Genomic DNA, 25,174 nt, shown 5'->3' with positions numbered 1-25,174 from the left:
ATCCATCGTCTCGAGGTGATTCAGAATGGCACGGTCAGAGTCGTAGTGGGTCTCGTATAGAGCCCATGTCTCTGAAGCGCGCTGAGCTTTGCACTGGTTCCCTGTGGAGTCGCGGATACCTTTTAGACTTTTGGTTATCACCTTCAAATGTCTTAAGGGAGTGATGCCCCCTTACTTACAAAGGTATATAAGGAAAAAAAAACCTGCAGCAGAAATTTACCATCTCACAATCTTAACCTCCTTAATCAGCCAAGATGCAAAAACAAAAAAGGGCAATTGGGTGCCTTTTTTATTTTTTTATTTGAACTTTTACTTATTTACAATAAGTTTTATCAAAATTTCCTCATCTGCAGCCGAAAGAAAAGAAAAAAACTTCAAGTACATAAACCTCCCACACTAACTGGTACGTAGCAGTGGCTGTTATGAGAACAAGGAACAAAAAAATAGCCTTTTGAAATCGACGCCCTACGCCACACCACCCTCGTGCCCTTGGCGATTTATCTGTTCGAATGTGAGTTCAAGTAGTTTGACCAGAATGGTCCATCTCGTTTTTTCGCCAGAGATCAGTCTGTTCCACATATCGTCAGATTTGAATATCCATAGGTTTTCCACCAGCGATGGGAGGTAGATGTTTGTTTGCATTGGTTTTAGAGCAATCAATCACCAGGTGTTTAAGTGTTTCAACAGATGAATCCTCCTTACATAGGCGACATCTCTTGTCGTTTGTGGTTCCTCGGGTTGCTATGATCTCTCGGGTCAACAAAAGGTTGAATCTCGGTTTCATGGCGTATATTCTCATCTTGTCCGGAAACCTTTGGCAGTAGTTCATCGGTTTTCTAAGTTTATTAAAAGCTGGTGGCTTGTGGCTTAAGAGTTTGTTCCCCACCGCTTTCTCTATTGTCAGGATCCAGTCCATCTCTTCCATTTTTCTTTTGATACGATCTGGTTTTTCCTTCAGCTCTACTTCTGTACATGCTATTGGTGCTAGATCAGCCTTTCTGGCCTTGACCCATTTTTTCAAAGCCTCACAATTGCCTGTTTCAATTTCCTCCTTCATGAAGTAAAAAATGGGTAATGTATCCGACATGATTATTCTCCTGTACAGTCTCATGGTGCTTTGATGTACCATCAACGCTAGTGAGGCTAGCCCCAGCTCTCTCCTGATGGCCGGCATGGCAGTTGATTTCGGAAGGCCCAAAAGTGTTTTCCAAACATAGCCCTCTAGTTTGCTCCAGAGATGGCGTGGTATATACAAAGAAGCTTCCATTCCATATGTCATCGCGGGAATGACTTTAGCCTTGTAGAAGTTTATCGCTGGTGTTAAGGAGAACTTTCCAAACTTGGAGTCAACCACTCTTGTCTGGGAGGTTAGACATCTCACTTTTTCCCACAGTTGGTTTTGCGCACTCATGTTTGTTCTTGAACTGTCCATCTGGACCCCTAGGTATTTGATATTTTTGACCATTTCAATTTTGATCTTGTCGAGAAACCAATTTAGTTTTTTCGTTGCTTTGTTGGTTACTTTTTCAATTACCACATTGTTGGTCTTTGTTTTATTCATCTCCAATTGGTTTTCAGCGATGTATTTCTCCAGGTTTACTAGTTTTCTTTGAAGCCCCACTTTGGTCTGATCTATTAAGATGACATCATCGGTGTACAGAAAACGTGGGATTTCTATTTTCCCGATTTTAGGAGGAAATATCTTATTTTACTTTCGGAGAGCTGGTAATCGCCTAGAAACGCTATGAAAAAGGCTGGGGCCAAAGGGCACCCCTGCTTGACCCCTCTATTCACCACGATCTCCTCTGAAAGTGCGCCTTGGAGGTTTAGTTTAACTCTGATTTTCGTGTGCAAATGAAGAGCTTTTATGGGTCGAGTATTTTTTTTCAGACAATTCCTACCATCTGTTCCTGACGATCCTATCAAAAGCTTTCGAAATGTCAACAAAAGCCAAGTAGATCTTTGGTGCACCTTCTTTGACTTTGGCTTTGAAGATGTTTATTATCATTAGGTTGATTGTTGTACAGCCATTTTTTTGAAAGCCCGTTTGTAGATGGTCTTTTGAAGGGCTGTCTTTTTCCCAAATTCTGAAGTGAGCTAGCGGGAGGGTTGCGTAGATTTTCCCTATTATGTCCAATATTGGCCTGTAACTCTCAGGTTCGTTTCTAGCTCCTCTTTTGTAAGTCGGGACTATCACCGCTTTCTGCCATGACTCAGGGATCATCTTTGTTCTACCGCATTCGGCTAAAATCTTGCTAATCATTTCCGACCATTGCTTTGGGAACATTTTAAGTCCACATTCGGACAACCCATCAGGACCTGGGGCGCTCAATGTTTTAAGTTTCCTTATGGCTACTTCGATGTTTTCTGCGTTCGAGAGGTCTTCTTAGGGTGTGTTGAAAACCTGGTTGATCATAGCTGGGTCTTGATTTACGCTTTCAAATTCCATTGTAAAATAGTTGATCCACCTTTCTTCCGCCAGAGTATTACACTGGACTGCACTTTGAGGGCTATTTGCTTTTATCAGAGTCCAAAATTCGTTGGATTTTTTTGTTTGAAGTTTGCTCATCATATTGTAGGCATCGTTTTGCTATTGAGCTGCTCTGCGTTGTTTGTGCCAGGTGTTGTAGCTTTTCACTTCCAGTTGCCATTTTCCCCAATCCTCGGGGGCATTTGATTTCTTCGCTATTCTTTTCAATCTGCGGCCCACCTTTCTTTTCGCAACCAAGTCTTTGGCATAGGTATGGTTCGTATGCTCAGGTTTCGTTAATATCTTCTTGCCCCTTACTTGGAATGACAATAGTAGAGACAGGTAGTTCGGTCTATCCTTCGTTGCGTTCAAGACGTCGCTATTGACCCTCTGCTCCCAGGCCTGTTTAATTAGCACGATATCTTGTTCAGTCAATCGTAGCCGGGTCTGTTGGAGATTTGTTTCAATGGCCAGATCGTAAGAGCTTGGCTTCAAAATTCTTGTTTGCCACGTACACATCAATAAGTTATGATCACTGTTTTTTGCACCTTGAAGCCCATCAGGTCTTGAATCAACCCGTTAGAGACAAAAATATAATCAAGAGTTGCTATGAAGAGTCACACTCCCATGTCGGGATGTTCACATGGTTTGGGAACAAGGAGGCGACATTTTGGATGTTTCTTGAGGCAATAACTTCGTTCAACGCCTTGCCTCTCTTGATGGTACGATCAGAGCCTCCCTGTGGTTGGACGGGTCTTTGTTGGTCGACCGCCGTCACCGAGCATTTGGCATTGAAATCACCACAGATGAGCTCAATTTTGTCAAATTCAACGTAAAGCTGTTCTATCATTGCACTCATGTTGGAACAGAATGTTTTTATCGACATCCGCTGTGGATTCCACTAGAAATTAGCTATAGCCAAGGGATTTCGCAGACCGTTTTGGTTCTTGTTCAATTCTGGCTGCGAGCTCAGAATGACCAGCATTTCATAGGACTCTTTCCACTTTAGGGGTTCACTCAGGCCCATTCCTGTTTTGATGGCAGTTAAAAAACCCGATGGTCTACCTAGCAGGCCTTTCACTGCTGGTGATATCGTCACTGTGAAGCCATCGAGAGCGGGTTGGTTCAACAACCAGGTCTATTGCAGACAAACTATGTCGAAAAGACCCAGATTGACGTCTCCAGGTGTTGTGAGGTGAACATGTCCTCTCGTATTCCATGAGCCCAGACTATACTTTTCCTTTACGGGTCGCACGATTGCTCTCATGCAGATGTTGAGTCGAGCTAACTCTTGTCGTTGCTATTTGCCAGTATTTTTGTTCCAATTTGACATTAGCCACTTCCAGGGCCCTTTTGGTTGTCTCGATCCTGGTGTCTCTTGAATATGTCCTTATGAATTTTTCTTTTCTGAGTATTTGGGACCTAATTCTGTACGGGGAGAGGGCTTCTGGTGTTCCTCTCTTTGGGATCTAGGTCCCTTGCAACCCGATTCAGGATGCTCCTGGTTGCTGGGGCTTTGCCTTCGTTTTTTTTTTTTTTGGAGAGTCCCTCTTAGTTGCCTCAAACCAACGCTTCTCTGCCCCACCCTTCCAATGAGATCTTCTGCTGGATTCATCAGACTCCCGAGACCTGTACCATCAATTATTGCGGTACAGATCCTCCGTTTTTGATCGGTAGTGCTTTTGGATTTTGTTCCTTTCTTTTTTTCAACTTCATAATCTTGTCTGTCTATCCTTTTTATTTCCGTCAGACGGAAGCCCAAAAATTCAAGCTCTTCATAGGCGGACTCATCAATATATTGAATGCCTGCCGATTTCATATGTAGAAAGGCTTTTGCCTTCATTTCCTTGTGGTATGGTTCCACAAGCTCAAAGTCCTCCGTTCTGATTTTTTTCAATGTTTTTGTTTTCCGTGTTATTTGCAATACTGTCGGTCTATTCAGTATTAGGACGTTTTTATCTGCTTCCATTTGCTCTAATTTAAAAACTTGTCTCTCTTCCATTTTTTTTTATGGTTCTCCACTTCAACCCTTTCAGCTCGGTATTTCCACGAGCTTCCTCGTTTGTCTGCCTCCTTTTGTTCATATCAGGGTTTTGATGGACTCCTTCTTGCTTTTCTTCACAGCTTCGGTGTGGTTTGGTTTTGAGCCGGGCTTCATTTCAATCCTTCTGGGAGGGACCGCTCTTGTTCCAGACGGCTCCCTCTTTGGCCACTTTATCCGTGTCTATAAAGGAAACATCCTGATCCTTGCGCCTCCTTTTTTCGTTACCTTCTGTTCGGTTCTCCTTGATCTCCTTCCTCTCCTTTTCTGAGTGTAGAGATATATTCATTAAGTCCGAGCAGACAAAAAATTCTTCTGCTGTTCTTCGCGATCTGGGAGCGATATTTTCTTCATGCTGTATCAGTGGCTTAAGTTGGTTAACCTTTATTAGGGGCGCTCCAGTTCTACCGTCTGATTTAGCCAACGTTTAAATGGTGTTCTTGAAATTAGTGTTTCTCTCAATCTTGGGGAGGGGAGGGGGGAGCTGGGGTTATAGGCAGCGGGGTCTTTTTAGGTTTTGTGGAATGGCTCCCTTCATTTGACACTTAAGGGAGCGTCGGCACGCTTTTATCCTTTCCCTTTGGCCACACCTGAACCTCTTGAACCATTTCCTCGTGCACCAGTGTTGATTTTTGAATTCTGTTTTGTGTATCCATAAATTCGATCTTTTTTTTCCAGGGCTAAAATGTTCCTTTCCCAACAGGTTTTCTGATTGAGCGCTTTATCTTCAATTGCTGTTAAATAACTTTCTACGTTGGCTAATTTCCCTATTATATACTAAAAGATTGCAGTGTTGTCATGCACATTTTCTTTTATAGCTTCATATAACTTGCAGAAGGGTGCTAACACGATGGTCATGGCCGACATGATAGCTATCATGTCCGTTTTTTTATTTGGCGATTAATTTTGCATAGCTGCTGCGATGTCACCAAGTCTCTTTTTTGGCGATACTTGGGTTTTTTCGGATCGCCTTGCGGGTATTGATGAGTCCAAAACCAAGCCTTCCACTGGGGGATCTTAAGTTCCAATCCGAATTCACCCGGTTTCTTAATGGTCCATTTTTTGAATGAGGGTTGTCCCAATTTGCTTTTAACTCTTGTCCTTTCGTAGTCTGAGAAGAGATCAAATGGGCTGTGGACAGATGGGGCTTTGTCCATGCAAGACGGAGCTCTTTTTCCGGCTGAGTGATGGACTCCCGATTCGAGTCCGGGCTATTTGTTCAAATTTCTCCCTTTCTTCCCTCTGTTCATCCTCCAGTATCTCAATCTCCTCTATAGTTGCCGGAATCCCCTTCGATGCCTTTTGAGTCTGGGGAGTGGGGGCCATCCCGCTTTATAGTCCTTTTAGACTCAGTACCGATGTACCCAGTGCCGATGTATCCAGACTCCCTGCCGCCGTTGGCTTTTCTGTATCACTGCTCAGTTCTTTAGTAGCTGTATTCTTTCTCCTTGGGGCTACCGGCTTCTCGCCCTTGATTGTTTGTTGTCAATGTTGCTGCTTCAGTTTTCCTCTGCTTTAGAGCTGGCTGCGTTTCATTTGTCATTTCAAGCATTTCCGCATCTGATACTTCCGTCTCTATACTCTGTTTCCTTTTATGTTGTTGGGTAAAAAACGCCTTTAACGGGCAAGACAGAAGTGGATTAGGCAGTCCTTTAGATGTTTTCCCCCGTCTTCTGATGCTTTTTTTTTTCTTTCGATTCTCCCATGGAAAGTTTATTCGGGGCTCTAATGTTTGCTTTTTTTTTTTTGTCCCTTGTTGCCTTGCTTTGGCCGGGGTATTGCTTTTGTTTCTCTTTCCTTTTCACTGCGCAACCAGTTTTAAGTTGCTCCCCATCCGTCCCTTATTCGAGTCCTCCGGCTCTACCACCGTTTGTTTTTCACTTTCCGAGCCAAATTCATCTGATTCCTCCTCTTTGCTTATGTCGGCGTTCCTCTCATTATCACTGATCTCTATAACTGGTCTGGAACCCTTGATTGTCTTTTACCCTGCCTTTGTATGAGATATTCGCTTTCACGGTATGTATCATGGAGCATAACTTGGATGCGCACCCTATTTGGAGCTAATTCGCTGTCTTGAGCTCTACCTGGCGGATTAGTCAGCACTTCTACTTTGGTGCTATGCTGACGGGACAGCCCCTCTCCTGCCAAACGCTGTTCTGGTGTCTCGGATGTTTCAAGCCCGCTGCAGACTCGATGGTTCCCAGTTCGTACCCGCTGCGTGGGTCCCGTGCCAGGGTGGACACAGCACCGTTTCCAGCTGGTTTCTCCAAGGGTATGTGTGCCTCCCGATCCTGCGGTCCCTCTAGTTCGGGACTCTCCTCAACTCCGGCGGCCGCTTTGAGTCGGGCGGGCGCTGTCCTCCAGCCGCGCCCGGACCAACTCCACTCACCACCTCTGGTGACGGCGGACCGCTCCCAGCTTGGTGTACTATAGCCGAGGCAGGCAGGCACTGCCACTCCTGAGCCCCCTCCGCCTCCTCTCCGGCAGGTAACTGCTCCCGTTCCTCTGCCGATGCCGTGACTTCTTCACGCAAGCAGACTCCCGCCCATTACTTCGTAGGATATTATTTTCTTTTGCAGAGTCATGAACCGGTACCTGTGGACATGTCTGCCCGGGCGCTATCGATGGAAGGTCCACCATTGTTGTTAAAGACTGTCTTGGTGCCGAATCCGATTTACTCCTGTCGGTTGATCCCGGGGCCATCGCCACCTTGGTTATTTTGGTCGACGGCAAATTTCTTAGGAGTGGTCTCAAGAGTGGCTTCAGTGAATTTAGAGGTCGAACCTCCGGCTCCATACGACTCCGACTTCACGTCTGCAGTGGACTGCTGCAGACTGGCTCTCCACCTCAGGCTCTCCAACTCCGCTCTGTTCTGTAGTACAGACTTAAGTTTTCTTTTGTACTTCTAAAAGTGTAAGCTGTGCAGCACTCTGTCACAACATTCGTGCACCTTGCCTTTACTTCAGTTCTGCTATCCAGGTCACCATGGAAACAGTTTTTTCTTTTTTGGGTGCCTTTGGGTTTGCGGCCCCGGCTCTCTGGAATGCCTTGCCTAGTCACCTGAGCAATTCCTAAGTCCTGAGTAATTTCAAAAAGGGTCTAAAAACATTCCTTTTTAAATAAGCATCCATCTTATATCCTCCCTCCGGTTAACCTTCTAACCTCAGGATACCTTTTGCCTGTTTTTTTTGTTATGTTTGTCTTTGTCCGCGCCCTCACACCCATGGGTCTATGGCTGCGCAATACAAATGTTATAAAGTAAAGAGGAAGCAAAAGTTATAAGGAGGGGAAGACAAGGGCAAGCCTTGGAGGAGGAGAAAAGGGATTCACCCTAATTCCACCAGCAGAACACCGTACCTTATTCAATGAAGATGCTGGTGCCACTGCAGTTGTTCCTGTTGGTTTCCTGCAGACCCACGGTTCCTGGAGCTTCGGCAAGGACGACGTCTGGAGGGGTCTGCAACTCACAGGGATGAAGCCAGCAGCAGCAACGGTGAATAAAAGGTGCGCTCCTTTAAAACAGGAGAGGCTCTTCAGATGGCTATCCGGACCACTACATAAGTGTTGAGCGATTTAGACCACAAAGAGGATCCTCTGGCTCTGGAAGATGAGCTGGTTGACCCCACCAAGCTCAAGGGTAGAAGACATCGGACTGGATCTTCTCTGGTCGTTGAAGGGTAAATAGCTCAGGACTGCGGCAGGGCTTCACCGGGACGGGGTAGTTACAGCAGGCGACTTCTTCTCCGCTTCTCTTCGGTTCCTTGTAGTTCCAGTGGCGACTCACTTCCAGTCCAGGAGTCCTGCTTTTTATGCGAAAATCCCCCATTCACACAGCCTGGCTGTCAATCACGCAGCAGGGGGGTTGTCCAGCCCGGACAACCACCTCAGCCAATCATTGCAAAGAAACCCGACCAGAGCCAAAAGAAAGAGTATTTGCTCAAGCGGGTTTATGTTCGAGGCTAACATAATAGCCTAAAACAATACCACGTTTATTTAGTAAAATCGCTGTAGAAAAGTTAGGGTAGATACCACTGCCACCAGCCAAGTCTAAATGTTACAAGAGAAAAACAAAGCTGTACGTGGTCAAACAAAAAGGGCTAAGGATTAACCCTTTCCAGTACTCCATGCAAGATGGGTATACTGGATCTGTGGTTATTTGACTAAGTAAATGGCAACTTTACCCTTTTCTGGGGGACGGTACTCAGCCCCAGAAATGGAGTTGGTGGGAAGTCTAAAAGACAACCCTGTGTCACTGCACTGAAGGTGCTATGTAACCATAAAAGATTGGGGCTACTGAAGTGGTGTACTCCAGAGTCAACGACCACAAAAACAGATGAAATACACATGGCAAACACAGTTAAGAGTGGGGAAAAAGAGGCACACTCTTACCAAGTGGAAAAAATAAACTCCAGAAATCCAGCAAAGCTGCTGGGGACTCACTAGGTGAGGGAAATTAGCCATAGAATGAGAATTCTCCCTAACTGGGTGAGGGGCAAGGGCTTTTTTCAGTCCCCCCTCCTCCGCATCAGCCTCAAAGGGAAAGAAGGCATTACTCGTCCCTTCTGGTCCACGTGTCTCCGGTGGGAGGCAGGCTTGCCCTTCACGCACAGTTTTGGCGTCAAAAGTTCATTGACCCCTAGATCCTCTGTAGATCCTCTGTAGTATCCATGGGGTACAGTTTACCGATCCCTCCCTCACCTCCCCTTTACTCCCACTGAGAGTTGTTGGACGTCTCCACCCTCAACCTCTCCCTCTACATAAATTCAAAATGGTTATGCCAGCATTCATTGCGAAGACATTGTGCAGGGGAGACTTAATGTGCTCCCTGGATCTCAAGGACGCTTATCTACACGTCACCATTAGGCAGCCACATCGCTCCTTCCTGCGATTTGGGGTCATGAGCTGCCATTTCCAAAACAAGGTGCTAACTTTCGGCCTCCATTCAGCCCCAGGGTGTTTACCAGGCTCATGAATGCAGTGGCAGCCCTCCTCAGAGCCACCACGTCTACCTGTACCTGGAAGACTGGATCATCCGGGCGAGATCTCCGGAGGCGGTTCATCACACTTCCTCCCCCTTATGATCAAAATCCACGAGCTGGGGTTTTTCCATCAACCTCAGGACGTCTCGGCTGCAGCCTACGCAGAGAATGACCTTTCTGGGCCTCATATGTGACACAACCTCCAAGAGTTTTTCTCCAACGGAGGACAAGGTCACGACCATCAAGAAGGCCACTACTCACTTCCTCACCTGAGTGAACTCAGGCTGGTGGTACCAACATCTATTATGTGTATGGCAGTGGTTCTACTGGCTGTACCCTAAATGACACACAGGATGATAAGATTACAGCTGCACTTCGCAGCCTCATGGAATCGGGAGCCGGGCTCCCAAGCGGAGCTTGTCAGCATTTCTCCTTCTCTCCACCCGGACCTCACATGGTGGTCTTTGGACTGCAACCTGCAGACGGTCAAGCCCTTCTGGCAGCTGGCCCCACAGGTCACCATCACCACGGATTCCTCCCTGGAAGGCTGGGGAGGCACTCTGGACAACCAGTCCATGGGGTCTGCTACCTGCAGGAGCCGGAGTCTCAACTACTGGCTGGAGCTGCAGGCCATTTGGCTAGCTCTCAAAGCTTTCCTTCCGCTCATTGGGGGCAAGGTCATGCTCATCCGCACTGATACCTCCACCAGCATGTACTAGGTCAACAAGCATAAGGGGGATACCACTGCCTAGCGCTCAGCATGTGGGAATGGGCCCTGGAGGACATCTACCTGATGGCCATCCGCCTTCCGGCAGAGTCCAACCTGGAGGATTACAGGCTCAGCAGACTGGGTACAGACAATTACGAGTGGCTACTGAATGATCAGGTGCTGCTGGAGATCTTCAGAAGATGGGGGCATTTTCAGGTGGATCTCTTTGCCTCCTGGGACGTCAAGAAGTGCCAGCCCTTTGTGTCTTGGGAGGGGCAGGGCCCTGCCTCCGGCTACCTGGGCGACACATTCCAGATGCAGTGGAACAGCATGACTGCATATGCCTTCCCTCCCACACCCCTGGTCCACAGGGTGATCTGCAAGATAAAGGAATTCTGATTCGGTGGTGTCTGGCGAGACAGTGATTCTCAGAGCTTCTCAGCCTCTCGGACAGGCCTCCCATTCACCTGCCGATGGGCCCAGCTCCTCTCCTGGCGCAGCAAGGGGGCAGGGTCATCCACCCCGCTTCACAGAAACTAGCCCTGGCAGCGTGGTTCCTGAGCAGGTCACGCTGTAACACCTGGCTCGATCGCAGGCTAACCTAGAAATCATTCAGGGCACCAGGAGCAATGCTACTAGGAGCCAGTACAAGAGTAAATGGACTAGGTTCCATCACTGTGCGGACTCCAAAGTGGTCGACCCTTCCCTCCTCCTTTACCTGCACGTTTTATGATGTGCTTTCCTTCTCTGCACAACTTGCTCACTCAGGCATGCAGGTGGATAAATGCTGCACCTATTTGGCAGCCATAGGGGCCTAATGGAATTCGGAGGAGGAGGTGGTCTCCTCTTCCAACCTGGTCCTCAAGCGACATTTGACGGGCCCCCCACCCCATCATGAAATCACACCCTATGTGGGACCTCAATGTAGTGTTGGGCCCCCTTGGTGCACCAACCGTTCGAGCCAATGGCGTCCCCGGACATCTGGCTGGTCACAATTAAAACCGCTCTGTTGGTGGGCCTCACCTCTGCTCCCAGAGTCAGCGAGGTCCAGGCACTGGTGGCTTCAGGACCCTATACTTTTCACCAGGATATGGTGGTCCTGAGAACACACCCCGCGTTTCTACCTATGGGTAGCCTCTGCTTTCCATCTAAATGAGGAGATAGTTTTACCTATGTTTTTTGCCGACCCTAAAGACGATGCTCTCGAAGGGTCTTGCACTGTCTGGATGTCAGACATGCTCTGAAATTCTATCTGGACAGGACCAAGGGCTTCTGCAAGTCAGACGCTCTGTCACCTTCAGGGAGGTGGGGCAGGGGGCTGGGGGTGTCAAGCCCGGTTATAAGGCATTCAATGCTTCTGTAGCAAGGTGGATGGTTTCATTATGAGGGACAGCACAAACCACTTCAGCTAACCTGCACGCCCACCTATCGGAGCCTTGCCCGTTCTACCCTTTTGCCTCAATTCAGCCCCCAGGGTCTTTACCAGACTTAGGAATGCAGTGGCAGACATTCTCAGGGCCCAGGGTCACCATGTCTATCCATAGCTAGACGACTGACTCGTCAGGGTGTGATCCCCGGAGGTGGTCCATCACACCTCTACCCCCATGAATACGCTACACGAATTGGGATTTTCCATCATTCTCAAGTCAGAGCTGGATCCTACAGTGAATCTAACGTTCCTGGGCCTCATCTGGGATACGGGCTGTGAGTTTTCCCCTCGGAGGACAAGATCACAGCCATCAAGAGGGCCATGGGGCATTTTCTCTGCAGGGCGGTGACCTCCGCATGGTGGTACCAACACCTCTTGGGTAGCATGGCGTCATGTCTACTAGAAGTACCATACACATTGCATTCCAATGGCAGGTCTTCAGCAGGGCGGCCACCTGGCGACCTCTTCGTCTTTCTGTAAGCATTACTGTTTGGACGCCAGCTCTAGATCAGACGCGGCTTTTGGACATGTGGTTATAAGAAGCCTATTTGCTTAAGGAAGGTCTCCTCTCCACCCTAGGGCTACACTCGGTTGTAATCACCCGTGCAATATTGAGGAAAGGGGACGGGACGGAAGGGTAATTAAGTTACTGTAGTGACTAATGTACTTAGTCCTTAGTCCCCTTTCCTCCATACGTCCCACCATCCTTCCCCCTAATACAACTAGTGTCATTAGGCAATGTTAAAATATTTGATGCGTCTGTGGACTGGGGAGTGGCGCCTGAGGGCGGAGTCAGGGTCGCGCATGCTTCCAGGGCTGCATCCCCACGCATCTCTAAATTTAAAGGGGAAGGTTTTTCCCTGCTGAAAAAGGTTCCATCTCCTGTCCCAAGGAAGCGAGACCCATGCAGTATGGAGGAAAGGGGACTAAGAGTAAGTTAGTCACTACCGTGAGCAACTCATTTCTGTGGATTTTTCTCCCTCCGATTCCTCCTCACCCTCCCATACACCCCTGCTATGCAAGTGCCTGTAGTTTTTGGAGAGATGAGCGGTTCCTTAGGCTTGTCATGCTTTTACAATTGTACTGATCTGATCTCTACAGCTTCATACGGTTCTGTTCCTCACTTAAAAAAAGAAATGTTCAAGTTATGGTATGTAGCCTGAGCCGTGAATGTTTTCAGCCGAATCGTCAGGTTCTTCCTCCGCACTGGTTGGGCTCAAAGGGGATTACTGAGGTAACCGGGGTTAGTAACTTGTATGTTCAAGGATTGATGTCCCTTCCGGAGTCAATGAGCACCACGTACAATCGAGCTGGATTGACTGCCAAGTCGACTCATTACTTGAGGAAATGTATGCCCATGCTGTCCTGGGAAGAGTCTACAGGGCAGATGTTTTTCCAAGGGGTAGAGGTGTCCCCCAGAAAGGGGAGCACCTGCAGCCACTGTCCCCTCAGCACCGCATGGGATCGAACTGGAGTTTCTGCAACAGTTCCCTTTTGCTGGAGACCTTCCCTGTTCGCCAAGGAAGGGGTCAAGACCACATCCAATTCTACCTGCCCCTCTTTGCGGATTGCTAGTACACCATTGGTCTATGATCCCTCGGCTTCAGAGTTCTAGGGGAAATTGCTAGAACTGAGGTCATGGCGTACAGCACCGCTATATATACTGGCCACAATGTCATATCTGGCCTGTAGTGGCATCAGACTGAGCCGACGCAGAGCCCCTCTGCATCCCCCCTTCCAATGTAAACATTTATGGAGAACATTTGCGCTGCGATTGGGATATCATAGATGAGAAATTCGTCAGAGGTACAGCCATCAGAAAGAACATTACAGAGAGGAAAGTCATTTGTTATTCACTGGCGGTGATGTCTTGTCTAATGCCCATGAGCATAATAACCAAGCCAAAGTCATAGCAATGCCTCTGATAGGCTTTCAAAGCCTGCCATACAGTTCCCCTTGACGAGACTGTTGTTGATTGAAAAGTACTTTTGTAGGTGTTCTCGAATTGCTATTACAAATATTGCGGGCCATATGTTCTTGACTGGCCTGAAGTACAATGCCAGTGCTGCCAGTTTGAATCTCCATGCGGGGCAGGTGTCTACTGCTCGTCCCATATCGATTGGCAGCACTACAGGAGAATGGTTGGAATATGTGCTCAGGAGTATTTTTATCTGGTATATCCTGCCTAATGAGTTCAACATTATTGGGTCTATCCTTGATGCCATGTCCTGTACCGTTAAGTAGTAAGTTTACTCCTGCCCTGATGGGTGTAAAGTCTTCCATGTATCACTTAGTTTTAGGCTTTTCATGCCCTTCAAAATTCTGCAAGCTGCCTTATCTAGTGGTCAGACGAGATTCCCTTGCAGAGCAATTACAGATTAGATATGGTATTCATGCGTCCCAGCCCCGACCAATATGATTGAAGTGAGTGGGAAGGATTCTCTAATATCTTGAATCTGTCGTTAATAAATGGGTCTGGAGGATTGCCCAGAGCAATGCTAGAGGTTAGGATTGATTCTATACCTTCCAACCATCGCCTCTTTTGTCACCCTGAGACAGACTGGTATGCCCAGATGTGGGTCACGTGCCGGCTGGGCAAGAAAGATGACTCCTCACTGAGGTGGAAACCTGTTTCCAGATGCTTGTGTCCTAGTGCAGAAGGGATGTAACCAAGCAGGTCAGGCTGGACTGCCCTTTTTGGGGTGGGACCAAGCATAATTTGCATATGGTCTTTCCCCTTTTGTCATGGCTTGGCAGGCGAGTATTGATGGTCTGGAGGGTTGCCCAGAGCCATGTCTGAAGTTGAGATTAATTCTTAACCTTCCAGCCATCACCTCCTTTTGTTTTGCTGTCGTTCTGATCGGGCCATATGTTCTTGACTAGCAAGATCTCTGGGCCTTGCAATCTCCCATGCCGCCTTACATAGTTGCTCTCTGGGTCTAAAAGTATCTTAGTAATGGACATTTTAATTACCTATGTATGAATAGACACCCCACAGGCTTGACGTGTAGGATGTATAACATCTATTCCTTAACCAAACATTTAGTTTTTCTGTAGCATGTTTCTTAGAACAATAGAATGTTTACTTCTCCAGCATGGGGTCTGGCATGGATTCACGTGCTTATGAATATTCCCGTCGTCAGGCTGGGAATCCTCGGTAAAGAAAAAATCAGTATCAGTTTCGTTTCTAATCTGTCTTTCGTAGTAGTAACCAATCACTGATCTCTGCGTCATACTGACCACAGCCAATGACTGCCCTCTACCTAAGCCCCACCTCTGGCAGCCATCTTCAGATTTTTACCGCATGTTCAAGTGTTGGGATCCTCGTGCTATTGCTCTCGAGCGTTAGTGCTTTTTTCACGTTTTTTCTCAGAAAAATTGCTCTTTTTTCGGTCAAAAGAGCCTCAAGCTCCACCGTCTCTTCATCCGATTAACGGGGCCCCGTGTCGGATTCATCTACGCCCCTCAATGGTGAAGATTATGTCGAGCCACGCTTTTGGAGGACTCCAGAAGTTTCTCAGGCCCATCTCGGACATGACCCAGGAGAAGGGAAGCTCGACGCCCGGAAAGCTGTTCAGGGTCTGCCCTGGATGCCAGCTTCAGAATGTCTTTAAGGAGGACAAACACTCCCTTTGCCTTTACTGCCTACATGAGGACAAGATGCACGTGGAGAAGGACTGTGCGTTTTGCGGCAATATGTCGGAGCGGACCATGAAGGGCCGCCATCAACGTCTCGCCAACTGGTTGGAAGGAAAGAGCCCGTCAGGCGAGAAGAAGTCCGAGCGGTCTTCTAAGACCTTTGAGGGTGCCCCGGCGACGGGGGTCCAACAGAAGGCCAAGCACCGCGAGTCTGCTGGCACCGGGAGCATCCTCCACGGCGCCATCAACCACGAGCCAACGCTCTGGCTCGGGTAAGAGGAAGGCCAAGCACCCGGCGAAGCTCCTGGAGAGACCCCGGTCGAGCTCGAAGGCCCCATCGGAGGGGGAGCGAGGCGGTGACCCTCCCCCCAAGGAGAATGCGGTGAGCGCACCTAAGGTGGTGAAAGCCTTAATCCACCCGGCCAAGGCCTCTATCGAGACAGTCGCGGCGGCCCTGGCTCAGCCTGTGGAGGCTACACCAGTGGTGGCGACCTCAGGACCCAGAGTCTCCCTGCCACCGCAGAGGGCGGCCTCTTTCATGCCCATCGACAGGACCCCCGTGAAACCTCCGACGGAGAAGAAAAAGGGGGGGCAGGAGGTCGTCATGGATTCGGCCTCAACCTCTGAGGAGGAGCTGATCGAAGTCTTAAGCCACGGCGTTGGCGTGGAAGAAGACCAGCCCGTCTGGAGGGACCCCGACGTAGGAGACGACGAGAACGTCGAGGGTGCCGACGGGGCTCCTGACCGCCCGTCGGACTCCCCTCAACCAGTGCCGCAAGACAACTCGGCGGCCATTTTGTTGGCTATTCAGTCCTTATGCTCAGAGATGAGGACGAGACTGCCGTTACCACCAACGGAGGCACCGCTCCCGACGGGGCACCCGGAGCCAGGCCCTTCTGGGATCCCTCCCCATAAGAGAAGAAGGATTCATCCTCTACCTCCTTTTCAGCCATCGCGCCCCGTTCAGCCCTCCTCCCCGTACACGACACGTGGGGATGATACGGGGACTGACACGGCCGCGACGGGTACAGACGACAAGGTTTACGACGAGGATCTCCCGTCGTCACCTCCCACCCGGGCTTCCCTGCCCGACGAGATTGGATCGTTTCACTCCATGATCGCCAGGGCATCCGAGCTTTTCCAGCCCTGCCCAGAAGAGAAGAAGGAAGGTTTCCTTTATCAACGGCACGAGGCCAAGAGGAAGACGGTCCTCGCTGTACCTCTACTGGACGATATTTAGGATGAGGGCCTCGCCCTCCTCAAGAACCCATCCACGACGCCGGCTAGAAGGGATCGGTACGAGAAGTAGTACCGGGTCCCGGATGTGGCCCCCTTGTGCCTTCTGGCACAGCCGACCCCGGACTCGGTCGTCTCAGCGGCGGCCGGGAAGAAAGCGGGGGGGGCGCAGCCTCTACGTCGACCTCCCCGCCGGACGGCGAGGGAAAGAAATTAGACACGATGGGACGCAGAGTCATCTCGTCGGCAGCAACGACGATTAAGGCGGCCAACGCCTTGGCTATCGTAGCCCGCTACGACAGGGAGTTGTGGTACAAACTGGCCCCCCTGCTGGACTTTCTACCAGACAAGAGGGCGGAAGCCCTAGAGATCTTGCAGGAAGGAGAGGTGGCGTCGGACCACGCCATTACGATTGCGACGGACATCGCTGACACTGGTTTTCGCCAGTTGGGCAACGGCGTGTGCCTTAGGCGGCGTGGATGGCTCAATGCTACTGACTTCCGTCAGGACGTGCAGACCAGAGTCTTGGACATGCCGTTCGACGGAAACAACCTGTTTGGGAAAACAGTGGACGATTCCCTTCAAGCCATCAAGGCCGACACAGAGACGGCCCGGGCTCTTGGGGTTCTCCAGCAACGGCGGCCGCACTTTCGGAGCGGCGGAGGCATACAGGGTGCCTCCAAAGGTTCCAGCGGCGGATTTTCCACCTACCATCAAGCGGCCCGTTCGTCGTCACAGGAAGCTTACAGGGGACGAGGCAAGTCAGGCGGACCCCGCCGTCGTCGCCAAGGAGGACAAGGCGGCAAAGCCTTGTCGAAGCAGGACTGAACCGGCCGTGGGGTCGGGCCCCCACCGAAGCACCCCGGTGGGAGGCCGGCTGGCGAGCTTAGTCAGCGTGTCGGAGTCCATCTCCACCGACCATTGGGTGCTGGACGCCCTAGCTCAGGGTCACGCGCTCGAGTTTCTAAAGAGGTGCCCGCGCGTCCCCCCTGTGGCCAGGAAAGAACATCACGTCCTTTAACTTCTCTTGGAGGTAAAGGCGATGCTCAAGAAGGGCGCCATCGAGCTCGTCCCAAAGAGGCTTCGGGGCTCCGGAGTTTACTCAAGATACTTCCTCGTGAAGACGGGAGGATTGCGTCCCATCCTGGACCTACGACGACTGAACAAATTCATCAAGGCACAGAAGTTCCGGATGGTCACCCTCGAAACACGTCCTGGGTCAACGGGAGGAGGGCGATTTTCTGTCGTCGTTGGATTTGGAGGATGCCTACTTCCATATTCCCATCCTAAAGGGACACCGAAAGTTTCTCAGGTTCGTGGTCCAAGGGCGTCACTACCAGTTCAAAGCCCTTCCCTTCGGATTGAGGTCGGCACCCAGGGTGTTCACCAAGTGCCTCGCACCGGTGGCGGCGCAGCTGCGCCGAGAGGGGATCCACGTCTACCCCTACCTGGACGACTGGCTCATCCGTGCAAAGACGAAGGAGCTCGCCGTGGAGCACACGGCAAGGACCGTCCAACTACTCACAGACCTGGGATTCTCCATAAACTATGCCAAGTCCCACCTGGTGTCCGCGTAAGACGCACTGTTTCTGGGAGCGAAGCTCGACACAGTGTCACTTCTGGCCTCTCCGTCGGAGGAAAGGACGAGGGCCATCTTGGGCAAGGTGCAGCGGATGCTGGCTGCGGACGCGGCCAGGGTGAGGTCCAAGTCCCTCCTCGGAATGATGTCTTCTTGCATTTATCTCATCCGCCTGTGCAGGCTCCGGATGCGCCCGTTGCAGGAGTTCCTGGACACGCGTTGGATCCAGAGGAGAGGATCGCACTCTACGAGAGTTTCCATCGAGCGATCCGGTGGTGGGGCACCTGCGCGCATCTGACGGCGTGCATGGACTTCCAGACCCCCGGCCACCAGGATACAGTGACCACGGATGCCTCCCTGGAAGGGTGGGGAGTGCACAACGAAAATCTGCACGCGAGAGGCCCTTGGCTTCCGACGGAGAAATCCCTCCATATCAACGTCCTGGAGCTCTGTGCAGTGTTTTGGGCCGTCGGGTCTTTTCTTCCGTCCCTCAAGGGCAAGGTTGTGAGGATCTTCACCGCCAACACCACCACCATGTTCTACATCAGGAAGCAGGGCGGTACCAGATCCCCAGCCCCCTGTCCAAGGAGGCGCAGGATCTGTGGCATTGGGCTGTCGCCCAAAGGATGTTTCTGGTGCCATTTAATCTGGCAGGGATAAAAAACACCATCGCCGACTCACTCAGCAGAGAGCTGCGCTCGTGCCACGAGTGGGAACTACGACAGGAACTAGTGGACCGCCTCTTCCGATGGTGGGGCACACCCCAGATAGATCTGTTCGCGACGGCGACGAACTCAAAGTGCCGGAGGTTCGCCAGCAGGTTTCCCCCAGCCGAGGAGCATGGGCGATGCTTTCTCGTTCCCCTGGGAGGGCCTGTTTCTATATGCGTTCCCTCCATTGCCATTGCTGATCCGGCTCATCAACCAGCTCAAGAGGTCACGGTGCATGATGATCCTCGTCGCACCTGCGTGGCCGAGGCAGATATGGTTCCCGGACCTTCTGGACTTGTCGGCGTCCCCGTCAATCAAGCTGCCAGTGGACGCGGATCTTCTCTCCAGGGAAGGAGGCGCCATCCTCCATCACGACCCGAAGTCGCTGAACTTGCAGGCCTGGCTAGCTGCAGCGCTAGAGTTTGGAGGATACGACATACCGGCCGACTGCAGAGAGGTTCTTGCAAAGGCCAGGGCGTCCTCAACTCTTAAATGCTATGGACACAAATGGAAGAGGTTCTCTGTCTGGTGCCACGCACAGAAGATTAACCCTCTACGGATTACGGCTCCCCAGGTACTGCCGTACCTTCTGACGCTGGCCAAGGCTGGACTGGCGCACGCGTCCATCAAGATTCATCTTGCTGCGATCTCCTGATACACCCGAACCACGGGGCGGACGTCTTTGTGGTCTCATCGTCTGGTGAAAGAATTCATGAAGGGACTGTTCAGATCGTTCCCGCCGGTGAAGGCTCCGGCCCCGGCGTGGGAGCTCAACGTGGTGCTGACTAAGCTCATGGGACCCACGTTCGAGCCTCTGCACTCGGCTCTGTTGAAGTTCTTGTCGTGGAAAACAGCGTTTCTTGTGGCCACCACCTCCGCACGAAGAGTGGGAGAGATCCAGGCCCTTTCCTGCAAGCCCCCGTACTTGACTTTTCACGACACAAGGGTAGTGCTCAGGACGCACCCCTCCTTCATGCCCAAGGTGCCGTCGGACTTCCACCTCAACGAACCCTTGGTGTTGCCTGTTTTCTTCCCGTCGCCTTCGTCGCCGGCCGAAAGGACTTTGCACTCGCTGGATGTGGCTAGAGCGCTGAAGTTTTACGTGGACCGCACGAAGTGTTTTCGGAAGACGTCACAACTTTTTGTGAACTTTGGACTTGTCAATCAGGGGAAGGCTCTCTCAAAGACCTCCATTTCCAGATGGCTCTCCGGCTGTATCATGTACTGTCATCGGTTGGCAAACCGACCGCTGCCTGGCCGTCCGAGAGCCCATTCCACCAGAGCGATCGCAGCTACCACGGCGTTCCTATCTGGTGTGCCCTTGCTGGACATCTGCAGGGCTGCTACGTGGAGGTCGACGCACACCTTCACGAAATTCTACTGCGTCGATCGGGATTCCAGGGAGGAGGCCAGGGTCGGCCAAGCAGTGCTGCGCAATCTGTTCGCCTAAGGTGAGCCGGGTGAGGAGGTAAGAATTGCTTAATGTTGAGTTTGATGTAATGCTTAATGTTGAGCCTTTGCCACCTCCCGTGGTTGTGCATGGGTGTACTGCTATGTATTCTTTATTCATGAGCATCCATGCCAGACCCCATGCTGGAGAAGGAACAAGTTACTTACCTGTAACTGTTCTCCGGCATGGGTCTGGCATGGATTCACATGCGAACCCTCCCGCCTACCCCTCTGTGGCTCTTCACTTGGTCATACTGCCACTTCACGTGCTAGCAAATCTGAAGATGGCTGCCAGAGGCGGGGTTTAGGTAGAGGGCAGTCATTGGCTGTGGTCAGTATGACGCAGAGATCAGTGATTAGTTTCTGATCTGGCTTTCATAGTAGTAACCAAACTGATACTGATTTTTTCTTTACCGAGGATTCCCAGCCTGACGGGGAATATTCATGAGCATGTGAATCCGTGCCAGACCCATGCCGGAGAACAACAGTTAGAGGTAAGTAACTTGTTCCTTACGCTCACCTGGTATGCACAGGGACGCCACCCAGCTGGGTTACTCGCTTGTATGCTTCTCAGCTTTGCCCTGATGTGGTCTGCGGGGAAGGTCCCGAAAATACAGGAGGACTGTGTTCAAGACTGACCGACTGGGGTAAGTACCCTCCCTCCATCCCCGTTTGCTTTGTCCCTCTGGCGCCCTCTCCTCACCTTGTGGCAGAATTAGGCGTGCTCTCCGTCCTGCCTTCTTTGCAGGGGCGCGTTGTCTTTCATAGGCGAGTGCGGTCCAGTTACTTCACTGACGCCGGCCCGTTTCATATTGTTCAGGTAGGTCTTATTGCTGTTCTTTAGTTTTGTTGCTATTCTGCATGCCTTTCTTTGTTTAAAATGTCTCTTTTCTCCATTAGGTATGCAGAGCTTCAGCGCGGCGAACTGGCTTGGTTGAGCCCCGCTGGTAAATGATAGCGCATTCAGAGCGCTATGATGCGGTAAGTAAGCGCTATGCACAGGGCTGTAAAGTCTTGACTTTGCTAACCTGTGTGTTCCTTCCTTGTAGGTCGCGGTGTTCTTCAGCGCGAGTGGAAAGTCCGGAGTGGTGCCAGCCGAGAGGCGACCAGCCAGGTAAGACTTTCGAGCAGTTCGTAATTTGTAAATGTCTCTACAGCTTTTTTTAATGTTGCCCCTATCTTCCTCTTTCCGGTCGTTCTGTCCGGGAGGCGTGCAGATTCGAGGAAGATGTTCTCAGTAGCTGCAAGTGTTTAAAGATGAAGACTGCAGGTAAGATGCTGCTGCTAATGATGATCCTTTTGTCTCCTTGCAGGTTCTGCTTCTCCAAGGTTCGAGGGAATAGCTGGACACGGTGAGCGTCACGTTGCAAGCTGCAAAGTAACACGAAGCATGTTCTGCAGTCAGGGTGTGGTTAATATAGCCCAGGTAAAGTAGCATCAGGGAAAGTAGTTCCAGGCCTGCCACACCCAAAACACTAGACTGCATAGTTTGGTTCTTAGGCACCAAGCTATGTGGATGCCTCCTTGTTGGCTCACAATACAATAAAGTAGTTCCCAAGCACATTGTTGTTCATGGTGTATGAGCCTGGCCCCATGAGGACTTTTGAAGAGGATGCCAGGCTCTAGAGGCCCGAGTCCTGACTCCACCTGGCCAATGGGTTTGCCAGAGGGGTTTTTGGGCGAGGGTCGTGACAAATACAAGGGCTTTACTGACCTCCCCTCCAAAAGTCAGGACAGGTTCAAGACAAGTAAATAAAATGAGGGTTCAGTTGGAACCTATGGAAGGAAAGGTGCAAAAAGAAAATCTTTCCCAACATCTACGTACTGCTGAGTTTTTCATAGATGTGAAATCCGTGGAAGGAAGGAATACATTAGAAGAACAAATTACTTGTGCCTCTAGTTATTTCTGACGGATGGTCCTCCCACAGACTCTGCATCACCCTCCCTACCTGCCCCTCTGGCAGATGACATGTACACAAGTTCTTCATCCTCTTGGCAAGAGTGCTAGGGGAAAAGGCAGAAATGAGGTCCTGGGGTAGCAGCGACTTGATATACACCCGCTCTGGAACTGTCCGGCCCATTGGTAGGAAGCAGACTCAAAAGCCATATTGTACCCCTGTTGTCAGAAAGGTTTCTGAAGATCAGCCACACTGGGGATATCATTGTTGATTTGGAATCCGTGCGATGAACATCCATCTGGATGAACATTACCAGGAAGTAATTTGTTCTTTTTAATGTCTACTCCTTTTGAGTGTTCAATTTGTGCTAGTTATTTTCCCTATTAGAGGCTGCCTTACTAAAGATGGCCAGCTAGTTGAGTAAATTGCATGGGCAGCGTCTTCTCCCTTTTTATTCAGTTTTTTAAACAAAAGGTTTCCCTTTGTGTAAATGCTTAATTTCTACCAATGGTTTTATTTTATTCCACATGCATCTGTGCAATTCACCTCCTGTTTGTCCCTCTAGAGCAGAGGAAAGGCTTCTTAGACTTGACCCCAGGCAAGTCACTACATTTTACATTGTTAGGAACAAGTACTACAATTAAGATGACCAGTTGTTTATCGGCTATGTTGGCTCTTAGAAAAGAAGGGCATAATATAATTATTATAATAATGAATACTATTTCTTTTTGGATATGTATGAAGATCAGTTAGCCAGAGAGAAGTTCCTGAGGGCCTGAAGGCTCACTCTGAGGTGTGCCAGTGGCAAACATTTTTGACAGGGCAACCTGTGTAGCTCTTCATTCGTTAACATGATCTGTTGTCGTCATTGGCTAATCTGTTTTGCATAGCTTCCTCATCTAAGTAGGGCATTCTCATCTTGTAGAAGAATGGATCTGCAAAAGTAAGATTCCTCTTTGCCCTCCCTCCTACCATTCTAAAAATCTAATGAGAAATTTTGCAAAATCTTTAAAAGAAATAAGTGTCGTTCTACCTTGCCCTTTTGCTGCTGTGGGGAAATAGGTGGAACTAGAAGATGTTAGTAGGCCCTAGGCATTTTGTAGCTGACCTCTCTGGCACAAACGGGTGTTAAGGCCTTGAGTTGCTGCTGGGTCAAAGCCGAATACCGCTGAATCATTGTGACATAGGAATACTTTCTGGTCTAGACTGCATCTGAATTGGACAACAAAGAGGAGAAATTTGTGGGCAGAATCCAGTCCACAAGAAAGTACAACACTGGAGTTGAGTAATTTTCTATTGTGTATCTGCCGTGCTTTTGAATAATCTATTGTCTTGTAGCTTACATGTGGTTTGTACCAGCTGGTTGTTTCCTTGATTTCGAGATGGTCTTGTTTATTTCAGGCTTTACAAAGTAGACATCTACCATTCTCAATCTAATAGCTTTCCTATTTTGAGGCAGCAATTGAATTATTCTTTTCAAAAAAACCATCTTGGTTTACATTGTGATTAAATATTGGTTATTTATTGTTTTAATCTGCAATTCTCAAATGTGGTTTTCTTTCCAGATAGCAATGATTTCCCCTGGACTCAACTCCTGTGAATACACATTGAACACTCTGAGATATGCAGATAGGTAAGTCACATCCATGAAGCTTACAATAGAAAGTGATTTTTTTTCTCCTTTTCTTTTTTTTTCTTTTTTTTTTATGGTTACATTTTGGAGGGGGTGATGGGGTTGACGGTCAGATGTGAAACCAACATTAAACCTTTAGTGGTTCGGAATGCTGTTCTACAACATTTCAAGATCATTTTTCCTGCCCCAAATATGCAACGATTTGCCTTTCAATTACTTTCTGATGTGATTCTGCCAGGGTGTGCCTCTGTTCTCGCACTCTATACTGGAGGCGGTCTATGAACTTACTACCAGCATTGGCTCTGCTTGCAGTTTTGGAGCTCCATCTCGCTCTCCAAGCCTGAATCCTCTGGCAACTCTACGTGGTCTCATCTGGCGGTCTTCCTTCTTTCAACCCTTCTGAACAATATCCTGTTCTCCTGCCAGCTGGGTGTGAGGTCCAGCTCTCCTCTGGGAGGTCTTCCTCCTTTAACTGGCCATGGCACCCTTGTGCACATCTCTGCAGCATCTCAGGCTGTCTTCTCACCATCCCCTGTTGCTTTCTGGGTCTTTCTTCATTTTGGCTAGTAGACTAATTGAAATAAACACACAATGCCCCTCGGGTATCTCAGCACGGTTTAGCCCATATTATTCAATGCATAACCTAAATGAAACATAAACCATTGGTAATCAAATACTCTATTCAACTGTATGACCATAAAATAAAACCACCAGAAATCCAGGAGACCAGAGAATGCATTCTCTTATGAATCTAGAGAGCATGATAAAGTAATATTAGTCCAGGTTTACTGCAATTGTCATCTGGGAACATATTAAAGCGTTTTATTTTTCCCAGAGAGAATTTTGTGCATTTCTCCCTTCCTCAGAAAGAGGAAATTACAATGCAGTCTAGCAGGGATCCGATTCTGTATGTGTGCTCTTTAATTTCAAATCTTTTTTAAAGATGCTTGATACACCAACTTTTCCTCTTTGCAGCGCAAGAGTCTTGTTGCATAAAGCCACCCAAGAATAGTCAGTCAACCTGGAACACAACCCATAATGTTTTTATTTTGCAAGCGATTAAAAGAGCTTACTTGGGAATCTACCCAACATGTCTTAAAAGCGTGCTGCAGGGGCACAACATGGATGTGGGGCGCTCCTTCTTTCTTTAGGGCCAACACTAAGCAAACACTATTGCATTGGAGTACAGAAGGGAGGGAAATGGAATGTGAATAAGGATACAGCCTGTGCGTTATTTACCCATCCCAAAGCTATTTCCCCCCATGCTGTTGCTTATTCCTATGGCCATTTGTACACACTACCTGCCCTTCCCAAAACACAGCTGAGAGGGATCTCTTGGAGTTCTTTCACACAGTAAAGCTGCTGTAATGTGCATGTTTTCGCCAAGTGTGCCTTCAGTCAC

General features: G+C 49.4%; 1 protein-coding gene across 5 annotated transcripts in view; it reads left to right on the top strand.

Moving 5' to 3' along the window:
• Nucleotides 1–25,174, top strand: part of KIF2C (kinesin family member 2C) — a 1,350,025-nt gene that overhangs the window by 1,144,095 nt on the left and 180,756 nt on the right. For all 5 annotated transcript variants that reach the window (XM_069642340.1, XM_069642339.1, XM_069642341.1 and 2 more), the window contains one exon: nt 23,705–23,772. In XM_069642340.1, coding sequence (XP_069498441.1) covers nt 23,705–23,772 — 68 coding nt within the window. The remainder of the gene's footprint in view (nt 1–23,704; nt 23,773–25,174) is intronic.

This window comes from Ambystoma mexicanum, chromosome 1q (assembly GCF_040938575.1).
Source record: "Ambystoma mexicanum isolate Mex_15411 chromosome 1q, UKY_AmexF1_1, whole genome shotgun sequence".
Classification (NCBI taxonomy): Eukaryota; Metazoa; Chordata; class Amphibia; order Caudata; family Ambystomatidae; genus Ambystoma; species Ambystoma mexicanum.
The sequence above is the reverse complement of the archived record's forward strand: the minus strand, read 5'-3'. Positions and strand labels throughout refer to the sequence as shown.